The 11810-nt window shown below is 42.3% G+C and overlaps 1 protein-coding gene across 1 annotated transcript; it reads left to right on the top strand.

Annotated features, from left to right (window-relative positions):
- The first annotated feature begins 4859 nt into the window (after nt 1-4859).
- SPACA9 (sperm acrosome associated 9) lies at nt 4860-11258 on the top strand. The gene is made up of 3 exons (XM_069069597.1): nt 4860-5042; nt 8311-8513; nt 10925-11258. Exons 1-3 carry the CDS (start codon nt 4899-4901, stop codon nt 11256-11258), a joined length of 681 nt encoding a protein of 226 aa, XP_068925698.1. The 5' UTR covers nt 4860-4898.
- The last annotated feature ends 552 nt before the right edge of the window (nt 11259-11810 follow it).

Here is an 11810-nt window from a genome sequence, read left to right as displayed (position 1 = left end):
AAGGAGACATCACTTTGGATAGCTTATTACAGCTGCTCTCTTGACATGGATTCTGTGTGCATGTCATAAGTCACTAGGATCAAGAGCAGAGGCAGCTTTCCTCTCCAGGGCTTCTGGAACCACTAGACAAGGTGGCTTTCACATCCCAAGAGAATTTTACATCCAAAGGAAAACATTGTTGGGACCTAAGCTCTTTATTTGGTAGCCAAACTTGACCCCTGTCTCTTTTAGAGCTGGGCAGTCAGAGGCAAAACATAAGGCAATTCCAATCATAGCTACCATGTGTGGGATTGGGGGGGGGGGAGGAAAGTAAGATTTCACTAGAATTGACTGATAGGGCAAGAAATGAATCCTCTGTGTAGGTGTAGAAGGAACCCTATCTATGTACAGCCTATGGCCTTTGTCTACAGTCAACTGGAGGACCGAAATGACTTTCTCCCCACTTTTGCATTTAGCCCATATAATCCTGGAGGTAGATTTAAGTAACTTTTCAACATTACCACTACTTCTGGGATCCACTTGTACCTGTGGATATATTTACAGAATGAACTCATCTACCTTCATTCAACACACATTAAGTGCTTGGTATGTTGCCACAGTTAGGCTTTAGAAGATATATTCTTGAGTAGATTATAATCTGGTTAGGAAGACAAAATGGGTGTGGATAAATGGAATACAAACTAGAATATTCAGGTATTAAAGTCTGAAATGTTATAGATTGCAGGTTGGGTGTTTCCTTGTTGCTCCTGCACACACACACACACACACACACACACAGTTTTTTGCCTAGATCAGTGAGTTCATGGTGATGGAAACTCCACTAATGCAGAAAGGTCTGCAACTCAGTCTTAGAGAGTTGGGGTGGGAAGTAGAACTAAGAGGTAATAAACCACACATCATACACCTAGTACATAAGTAGAAGAGAAAAAAAGCTGGGTCCCAGTTTTTCTGCCTGCAAGGTCTGGTGTCAATATACTACACAGAGCTGCCTGTCAGATGAGATTTTCTACTTCCTTGTATATATCCTGTTTTTTCACTCAAGTCATCTCCTGTCTGAGAATGGCTTGATATAATTGTTGCTGTTGTTAAGTCATTTCAGTCATTTCCCACTCTTCTTCACCCCATTTGGGGTTTTCTTGGCAAAGAAACTGGTGTAATTTGTCATTTCCTTCTCCAGCTCATTTTACAGATGAAGAACTGAGACAAACAAGGTAAGTGACTTGCCCAGGGTCACACAGCTAGTAAGTGTCTAAGACCACATTTGAACTCAGGAAGATGAATCTTCCTGATTCCAAGCCCAGTGCTCTTCACTGTACCACCAAACTGATCTGACCCTATATATCACCCTTAACCAAATTTTATTAACACCCAGGGGAAAACTGTCTTTTTTTTTTTCTCAATCATCCCAGTATAAAAATTTCCTCCTAAGCTAAATGACTAAAGCATTTAACTGTTACCTCCTTTTGGCACCTGACTTCCTACTTCCTTCTATCTCCTGTCATGAACTTTTCCTGTCTTTATTTCTTATTTGTTTTTATTTTACAGGAATTCTATAATCTTTTCTAGGGCAGGGTCTGTCTTATTTCTGTATAAAGCACAGCCTTGTGAATGGCAGGTATTCAATAAATGTCATTTGATTGATTCATAGCTGACCAGGTCAGTGGAGGTCACCTAGTCACAGGCCTTATCTTGTTCCTTCACTATTTTCTCTTGTTCCAGGGCTAGGGAAAGGTGCAAGGCCTACCATGAGTCCATTTTCCTTTTTTATTATACCCATCTAGCCCCAAATCAGACTCCCATTGCACTTCTCACCAATCTCCCAAGGTCCAACTTCCCTGGCCCACCCCTAACCACAGCCCAAGCCCCACTCCTCTCAACACATACCTATCCTGCTATTAGAACATCACTAGTTAAAACAGACTCCTTCTTGATGCAGGAACATTGAAGTTTCCCTTGTACCCCCCAAAACCAACCACCACCACAACAACCATCCACCTGACACCAAGAGCCAGAGGTTAACCTGAAGCCTAGCTCTCCCCACCAATCCCCAAACTTCAGAGAAGGTGGCATCTAGATAGCATTTCCTGCAGAGAAGGTATTGCTCCCCCAGGCAGCTTGAGGACTTAATGGTTGATGGATTATTCCATTATTTTTACAACAGACTATGGCACATGATCATCAATGTCATTTCTTATTGTTCCCAAGATTCTGGGGAAGTCTATAGAGTAATCTTTAAAGAAGTCTAAAAGAAAGAATCAGAAGCTTTTGTTTTTGTTTTTTAGGATAAGGGAGACACAGAGTGAATGATTTCAGGTAAAAGAGAAAAGGCAGGGGTGGCTAGGTGGTGCTGTGAACAGAGCACTAGTCCTGGAGTCAGGAGAACGTTTGTTCAAATCTAACCCAGACAATTAGCACTTACTAGCTGTGTGACTGTGGACAAGTCACTTAACCCCAATTGCCCTGCCTTCCCCCCTCCAAAAAAAAAAGAGAGAGAAGGGAGTTGCAACAAACTTTGGGAAATATTGTAAAAAGCAAGATCCTGTGGCAGAGAAAAAAGGGGATGCATGGGAGATATAATTGAAAGTATAAGTAATATGGGCGGCTAGGTGGCGCAGTGAGTAAAGTGCCAGCCCTGGAGTCAGGATGACTCGAGTTCCATTCCAGCCTCAGACACTTAACACCCACACACACCAAAAAAAAACAAAAAAAACCCCAAACTAGCTGTATAACCTTGAGCAAGTTACTTAACCCCAATTGCCCTCCAAAAAGGCAAAAAAAAAAAAAAAAGTATAAGTAATAGTAAGGCTATTAATGACTTTAGATGTCTTCTTGTCCAACTACCTCATTTTTCAGAAATGGAAACAGGACCAGACACAGGAAGAGATTTGCCCACGGTTACCCAGTCAGTGGCAGAACTCAAAGTCTCCTAGACCCAGATCTTCTGAATCCCAGAGATCAATGCTCCTTGATTATACCAGTTAGAGGGGTTTAGCCCTGGCAATGAAAAGGATACTTCTTTCAGGGTTGGCTAGGTGGTTCAGTGAATAAAGCACCAGCCCTGGAGTCAGGAGGACCTGAGTTCAAATTTGACCTCAGACACTTAACACTTACTAGCCGTGAGAATTGGGCAAATCACAACCCCAATTGCCCTGCCTTCCCCCCTCCAAAAAAAAAAAAAAAAAAGGATACTTCTTTCTTGGAGAACAGAAGTGGCTACAGGAAGAGAGAGAAGAAAACTCTAAAGACATTATGGGGTGTGCAGAAAGGGAATGAATGAATTTCAAGTTGTACAATCTCTGTATTTCCAGAATAGAGGGTGAAGATATTTGCCAAGAGTGAGGTAAGGGGAAGTTGGGAGTTGGGGGCTAAGAAAGTTGAATCAGATTTAAGAAAGCTTGGGGGCGGGAAGGGGGGGGGTTTAGAGGAGAGGAGAGATAGAACAGGTAACCGAATCCACAGGAGATGAATGACAAGATTGATAAGCAACTGTGAGTCAGATGGCTGCCCCAGAAAGTGGGCAACTGACAAGCAAAGACTAAAGTAAAAGATAATGAATTTGGTATCAGAAGCTTGGGTTCCAATCTTAGCTTTATTATATATACTAGCTATATGACCTTGACTGAACCATGGTCCCTCACTGGTTCTCAGTTTCCTTAAAATGGACTAGATTGTTCCTAAGGTACCTTCCAGCCAAACATCTTTATGTTCTGAGAGCCCTTCTAATTCCAACATTTTGTGTTCTAAAGACCCTTTGTATGCTAGAATGTTATAAAGATGTTTTTTCCTCCTTCTTTCTTATGCAGTCAGCCTTCTCCCAGTCAGTCAGTCTTTCAACAATCCACAAGCTTTTATTAAGGGCTTGTCAGGCACCGTTAAGAAATGGAGCTGCAAAGAAAGGCAAAAAATAGTCCCTTTTTTCAAGGAATTCCCAGTCTAATGGGGGAGGTGACATGCAAAACAACAATGTAGAAACATAAGCTATATAGGATTAATTGGAGATAATCAAAGAGGGAAAGCACTCGCATTTAGGGTGATCATGAAAAGCGGTTTATAGAAGGTGGGATTCTAGCTGGAACTCGAAGGAAGCTACTAGGGAGGTCAGGAGATGCCCATGAGGAGGGAGAGTATTCCAGACAGGGGGCAGCCAGGGAAAATGCACCAAGTCAAGAGATGGAGGGGTTCATTGTTGTTGTTAAGGAGCAGCAAGGAGATCAGTGTCACTTGATTGCAGAATATGGAAGGAGGGGAGGGGGAGAAGCAAGGAGTAAGAAAACTGGAAATGGGAGGAGCGTGGCAGGTCATAAAGGGCTTTGAAAGCCAGATGACTTTGTATTTGATCCTGGGGACAATAGGGAGCCAATAGAATATATCAAAGGGAAGCAAGGGGAGCTGAACACATATAGCCACCATTCATTTCTTCACAAAAATAGAAAGGAAATATGTGTGTGTGTGTGTGTGTGTGTGTGTGTGTGTGTGTGTGTAATACATGACAAGGTAGTCTGTTAGTGTGTAGCCAGCAAATCCCATGAGGGATCACGTTAGGTAATCTTTGTATTTCGCTCCTAGGACATAACCTAGGTTCTTCCTAGAGTAAGTGGTTGTTTACCAAATGGTGCATGAATTTTTAAAAGGTTCAATTTAGCTTCTACTTGCTGTAATCCCCCAGAAATTATTTCTCAACTCCAGAAAACTAAAGTAATGCATTGGGCCTCTGACATTCAGAATTCAGTACCCTCCCAAAAAAAGAGGATGTGGATGATCTTCTCTCTTTGCTTTTGAGCACAGGTGGGGAAAATGCCCACCATGTGAATTCAGGGCTCTAACCAATAGAAGACTCATTCCCTCTTTCTTACAGCTCTCCTAGGATTTTAAGACTTCTTAAATGACCTTCAAATACAATGAATGAGGTGAAAGAATTACTCAGGAACATAGAACAGACTTATAAACTTTTCCAGCAACAGCAGTTCACTTTTATTGCCGCCTTGGAGCACTGCCGAGAGAATGCTCACGACAAGATCAGACCCATCTCGAGCATTGGTCAGGTATGGGGGTCTCTCCTAGGATATGTTGGAGGTGGGGGCAAGGTAATGAGGCAAGGAGAGAGAGAATGAAGAAGCCACAGAAAGTCACAGAGAATAGCCCCAGATCATAAATCAGGCCGGCTCGCAGGTCAGATGTTCTGCAGGTCTGTTCTAAATAGTAGGGGCAATATCTTGTGCAAGCTTGAGGAATCCTGAAGGACCTATGCAGGAAGTCAGAGGAGCAAGATGTTTGTGGTGAGTTCTTAGAACCCTTGGCCAACGTGGTGTTTGCTGGAACTTCACCCATTGCTCTCTTCAGATGAACCTTCTAAACTTCTAAGCCGGAAGGAAGGGACTCCCTTACTGAAGGCTCCATTCTGATTAGGCAGAAGAGATTGGTGGGCTTTGTGCTTGATTTCAAATCTAGAGTTAGCTCTCTCTGAGCTTTGTGGGGCGACAGACCCTTCACAAAGCCTTCAGAGAGTTATGATCTAGTGAAAAGAACAACATAATTGGAGTCCAAGGGCCTAGGGCCACATCTCTCTGTCATGTTACCTTGAGGGTCTCAGGCCTGTCATTTCATTTGTAGACTAAAGGGGTTGAAATAGATTGTTTCTAAGACCTTTTGCAGCCCTAGATCCTATGGTCGGTCTCTAGGTCACTAGAGATCTGTGGGTTTGGCAACAAAGGGTAAGGAAGACTCCCTGTTTCTTAGTTCTATATACCTTGTCTAGGATCCTCTGTTAATATTCAATTAATGTTCAAGCTTATACCAAATTGATGGCCTTCCTAAGTGCCTGGACTTCAGATAGGAAATAGCTATGAGTATTCTTGGTAAGAAATGTTTGGTTCTGTTTCCAGCAATGTTCAACTTGACAAGCCCTGCCTTTCTTAAACAGAATGAGGTGCTTGGGAAACAAGGCCCTTCTTAATCACCACACATACACACCTGGATACCAACAATCTTTCCTTATAGTTACAGGGGACTGGCTTAGGTTCCCCCTTTCACCACCACCCTATTCCTATAGGCAAGGATGTGCTGAAACCTGCCCCAACATGCTAGAGTCTATTTTTAAGTTTTCTGTGTGAACATTTACACCTCCATGGCAAACCCTACAAATCAGGGTTTGCTTTATTGTTTTGTTGATTGCTTTAGTGGTGGGGAAAATGTTAACAATGCAGATTAAATTTTAAAGCGTGTAATATGTGTCCCCACCCTCAGTCCCACCCCTAGCCTGGTGTTAAACTTTCACCAGCACTGCACTGGCTGCAGGTTTGGCAATTGCTTTGTGTTACTATTCCCAGCCCCCAGGCATGCTTAGAGCAGACTAAGATTGGGGCAATGGTCCAAGGTTATGTTCCACTCAAAAAGTAAAATCAGAAGGTAGCTGTTTTATGTGGAAGAAACGAAAAGGTATGATCTGAGGGGAAAACAGCTTCCAGTTAGGAACAAAAGGCAACTGCATCAAGAAACATTGAGGCTAGACTTTAAAGGGAGGACTGGATGGGTGTAAGCTCACACTCCCTAGAGAGGAGTAGGAGTAGAAGAAACTCTTGTGACTCTGGAATGGTGAGAGTAGCAGATCTTTCTGGTGGAAAGAGAAAGGGTTGCTTAAACCCTGGGGTCCTGTCCAACCAGGCCAGCTCCTATGATTGAGCTGACTGGAAAATTTTCAGTGTGAGTGTTTATTCCTCAGAAAATCACACTGATGGAGAAAATGTTAATAAATACAGATTAAACTTCAAAGTGTCTAGTGTTTAGCCAGATGTTAAACATTCACCAGGATTATGTTGCTTCCAAGACTAAGAGCTTTCCATCCTTACACTTCTCTTCTGTACTTATGTTCTATTTTGTACTGTGGTTACTGGTGTTAGGTGGCAAAGCACACCTACCAAGTTGAGCCCCATCTTACCCGTTTTTGTATCATCCCCAATGCCTAACAAAGTTCTCTGACCAGAGTAGGTATTTTACAAGGTTACTTGAGTCTCATTTTAGCTACAAGTGAACTGCTGAGTTCAAACACTTGAAAACTTAATGGTCTTTAGCAAATTTTCATTACCAAGGAAAGATTGTCATCCAATATTACTGTTCAGTAACCGGAAAGTGAAAGTTTCTAGAAATTTTCTAGGGAAAGAGGGGAAAAAGAAAATTTTCCCCATTCCAACTTAAAAATACAAAGCCTCCATTTACTGTTTAAAGTTCTTGGCTCCATTTTGCCAGAGAGAATACCATTATTGCCAAAATGATATTTCCTCTTTAAAACACTTAGAAAACATTGGAATTGCAGGTTGAAATGCTGAACATGTGTATGGCAAAAATGTTTGAAAATTCAGATGATTTGTGGTGTAAAATTAAAACCTGGAGCCTGGATTAAAGAAAGAGTGCCTGCCTCTAGCCCCTTGCCCTAATATGAACTCCAGAGTGCTTCCTCATGTGGACAATCATGTCCTCTCTATGAGTCCCTGGTCCTTTGCTAAACTTCAAGACAATCCCATGACTGAGTTGGCCTAAAGTAGTGGTTCTCAAAGTATAGCCATACTGCTAGAAAAATTCCTATAGCACTCATGGCCATAACATGACAATTTGTATTTTATTCCTGTCCCTAAATAATTATTTGCTTAGTATATAAGAGGTAGATAGGTACATATCAGATGGAAGGCTGAAAAGAACTGAGTTCAAATACTGTTCCAGGCACTGTGTGAGAGCAAGCAAATTATTTACTCTCTCAGCCTCAGTTTTCTTATCTGTAAAATGGAAATAATAATAACAGCACCTACCTCCCAGGTAGGTGCAACAACAATCCTTGTTGTGAAAATTAAATGACAAAACATTTGTAAATCCCTTTGCAAACCTTCAAGTATTATATAACTCATAGCTTATTGTGACTATATTTTAAGAAAAACCTCTCAACTAGCAGAATAATTTATTAACATCTGGGAGCAGAGGTATGCCCTCATAGGATTTAGAAGTAAAAGCACCTTAGAGATAAATTTTACAGCTATGGAAACAAAGACTCAGAAAAGTTAAGTGACTTGTCTAAAACCATTTAATTACTCAGTTACAAGGATTCAAACTCAAGACCTATGACTCCAAAAGCAATATTCTTTCCATTATGACACAAAAGAGATGGAGCCAAAGTTTGAGCCTTCCAATCCTAAGAAATTTCGACTGGAAAAAATACCAGTTGGGTTGTTTCTGGGTGTCCCCTGCTGGGGTGTGGGTGTGGGGAGGAAGGTATCCATTACTGGGAATACCACTGACCTATATCACACTCACATGCTCCTACAGGTGCAGAACTACATGGACCATTACTGTAACAACAGCACTGACAACAGGATCCTTCACATGTTCCTGAAACTCTGCACCGAGTTGAACAAGCTCTGCCAACAATTTGAGTCCCTGCATCCTGGCACCCCAGCCACCAACAACATCTTGGAGAAATGCAAAATCCTTGTCAGCCAAAGCAATGACCTGAGCAGCCTGCGGGCCAGGTAGGGCCTTCCTCATTCCCATCTCTGAGACTTTGTGAGTTTCTGCAGAGTCCTGCAGGACTAGTCTTTGTTCTTTCTTCCTTTCTGAGGTTGGAAGAGACAGGATGTATTCTGAGCAAACCCAAGGATGGTAACTTGTTTTGAGCTAGACTTAAGATCCCTGAATTCAAGTCTTTTTTCTCTGATGTTTACTAGTTGTATAGTCAACTAAAACTCATCAAGCCCCAGTTTCCTCCTCTAAATAAAGCCAATATTTTTACTATTTACCTCCCAAAGTCATGGTGATCCAAGCATTTTGCAAACTTTAAAGACCTACATAAACACTAAGATTACCTGGGGATAATCTCAGAATTGCCAGTCATCATTCCTATTTCTTCCATAGCACTGCATAGTGAAATTGCTCAAATAACTTTCTAGAAAACCACAGGCCAAAGGAGGGACAACTTGGAATCTCAAGATTCACTAAATGAAGCCAGCACCACCCTGAGGGGGAATGGAAAATAGAGGCCTTAGAAGTGCTCAATAGAAGTGCTCCAAAAGGTCCCAGGCCCATAAATGGCAATGCTATCTGTAGATTTCTTGACCCACCCTCATTCTCCTCAAAGGGATTTGTCTATAGAATAGGTTTGAAAATAAAGTGAATCAAAACTAATTTGATCTCCTTTCCGAAATCTTCAAGGTCTTACTAACCTAAGGCATTCTTCTAAGGTTCTGTCCTGGGCCCTTGTCTAATCTCTAATCTCACTTGGTAATTTCAACAGCTCCCTCAGGTTCATTTATCATCTTTATGCATTTCATTTGCAGATTCCTACATCCAGCCATCCCTCTTGAGCTCCAGTCTCCCATCACCAACTCTAGACATCTTGTAACTCAGTTCTCAAACACATGCCCCAAATATATCTTTGCCCCCAAATCTTCCCCTCTTCCAAACTTCCCTTTTGCTGTTGAGGGGCCTATGATCGTCCGGCTCCTCCAGATTCGTGACCTCAGTGTCACTTTCAACCTTAAAGTGCTATAGAAATGCTGGCTGCTATTACCTTCAAAATATCTCTCGTATACGTCCCCTTTTATTCACTCTTACAGACACCATCATAATTCAGCCCTTGCTGCTGCTTCTCCCTTGGCCTATTGCAATAGGTTTCTAATTGGTCTCCCTGACTTAAGTCCCAATCCATCTTTCACTCAATTGATTTCCCTAAAATATAGGTCTGCTCATGTCACCTTCCTACTCATCTTTTGTTTGGCATTCATAGCATTTACAACCTTGGCCCCTTCCTACCTTTCTAGTCTTCTTACATTTCACTCTCCTCCACGTATGCTACACTGGCCTTTCTTGATGATCCTTGCATGTAGCACTCCATCTCCTGACTCTGTCTATGACTTTTCATTGGCTATTCCTCGTGCTTGCAACGTCCTTCCTCCTCCCTTGCTTCAAAACTCAGCTCAAATCCTATGCCATAGATTGTCAGTTCTCAAAGGTCCTGCCTATATCTGCTATACATCCCCTAGCATACAATATACTACCATTCATTTCTTCAAAATGTGTCATTCTTACTACTAACCAAACACCTCTAGTTCCCTGCCCCCACCCAGTACACATGCATCTAGACAATGGATTGGGGAGCCAAATAGAGATAAGGGCCCATGGGAGCAGCTTAGGGCCAGTTCCCTCACATACATTGTTCTTCAGTCATTTCAGTTGTGTCTAACTCTTCACGACCCTATCTGGGGTTTTCTTGGCAAAGATACTGGAGTAGCTTGCTGTTTCCTTCTCCAGCTCATTTTACAGATGAAGAAACTGAAGCAAACATGGTTAAGTGACTTGCCCAGTGTCACATAGCTAGCAAGTATCTGAGGCTAGATTTGAACTCAAGAAGTTTACTCTTCCTGACTCCAGGCTAGCACTCTATCCACTGAGCCACCTAGCTGTCTTCCCTTACATATACCCATTCCTTATTTAACTAGTCAAAGTTCCTCTTGACAAAAGTTTAGGTAACCTAGGCCTTTCTAGCACCCACCCCCACCCCCAAACCCAACCCAGTAAGAGAATGAAGTTGTAGATATGAAACATTTCTACTAGAGAGGTAAAGGTAGTCTTGGAACCAGTTTCATGCTTGTTTGCTATCTATGTGACCTTGGACAGTCACAACTTCTCAGGGCCTTTTTCTTCAGCTATAAAAAATGTCACCCCACATCCAGATCTACATGCAGGACCTGTGAAGCCTTCCCCTGTTCTCCAAAAGCAGGGTTCTACCCAATATGTATAAATGACATAGCATAGAGTGACCTGTTTAATTCTTGAGTGTCAAGTGTCAACCAGGGCTTAACAAACTGTTTGCAGCAAAAGCTTGGGACTGGGTAGGAATGATTGACCCCTGCTTACTGATCCTGCTCTTTTTCCAACCCTACAGATACCCACATGATGTGGTCAACCACTTGAGCTGTGATGAGGCAAGGAATCACTATGGAGGAGTTGTGAGTCTTATTCCTTTAACCCTAGACTTAATGAAAGAATGGATTGCCCACTCTGAAAAGTTACCACGCAAAGCAGTTCAGCATGTGAGTGACCAAGAGGGTGAAAAGAAGAGTACAGGAGGCAAGCTTAGCCGCCACCCAATTGCCATACAGACTTGGGCTAGGAAAGAAAGAAAGAGAGACCCTAAGAAACATTACAAATCTAGAGGGAAGATTCAAAGGAAAGTTTCCATTCCTCCTTGGAGACCACCTGGTGGGCCTAACCTTTAAAAATTAAAGCCAAACATTTAAAAATGGATAAGTCTTATTTAATTTGGTATCCACTAAATTTCCACTTCTATTGCCGCTCCCCCATGGTCTCTTACCCATTAAGTTTCCACTTTTATTGACGCCCCCCCCCCCCCGTGGTCTCTGCCACATCTTGACTTGAAAATGGGCTGGCCCAGATATTACTATGAACCACTTCCCCTTCTAATCTAATGTTTCCCTCCTACTTTCCCTTTTCCCTGCCTATGAATCAAGTCACAAGCCAACAGAAGAGGGTCTCAACTTAGGTGAGGAATAGTTAGAATAGGTGGTATAATGGAAGGAGCCCAGGACTAGGAGTCAGGGGGCTTAAGTTCAGTTTTGCTATTAAGCATTTGTGTGACCTTGAGCAAGTCACTGTAGGCTTTAGTTGAGGAGGCTCATTCTATGAATACATTGGAGGAAAGCACGATGATGGGAGTGGTATTCAGAATAAGGGGAACAAGGTGGCTCCATTAAAACTTGACTTTGTGAGCTGCCTTATCTTGGTCTAAAATTCCTCCCTTCCCATACAGG

The sequence above is a fragment of the Petaurus breviceps genome, unplaced genomic scaffold, assembly GCF_028583685.1.
Source record: "Petaurus breviceps papuanus isolate PSGF00001 unplaced genomic scaffold, PetGlider_PUasm1.0 90779, whole genome shotgun sequence".
Classification (NCBI taxonomy): Eukaryota; Metazoa; Chordata; class Mammalia; order Diprotodontia; family Petauridae; genus Petaurus; species Petaurus breviceps.
This window is presented reverse-complemented; position numbering and strand designations above follow the sequence as displayed.

Bases quoted from the DNA above. Each gene is read 5' to 3' on its own strand.
- SPACA9 (XM_069069597.1), top strand. From the start codon at position 4,899: ATGAATGAGGTGAAAGAATTACTCAGGAACATAGAACAGACTTATAAA. The intron at 5,043-8,310 runs GTATGGGGGTCT...ATGCTCCTACAG, and splicing joins CCATCTCGAGCATTGGTCAG to GTGCAGAACTACATGGACCA. The intron at 8,514-10,924 runs GTAGGGCCTTCC...CCAACCCTACAG, and splicing joins CTGAGCAGCCTGCGGGCCAG to ATACCCACATGATGTGGTCA.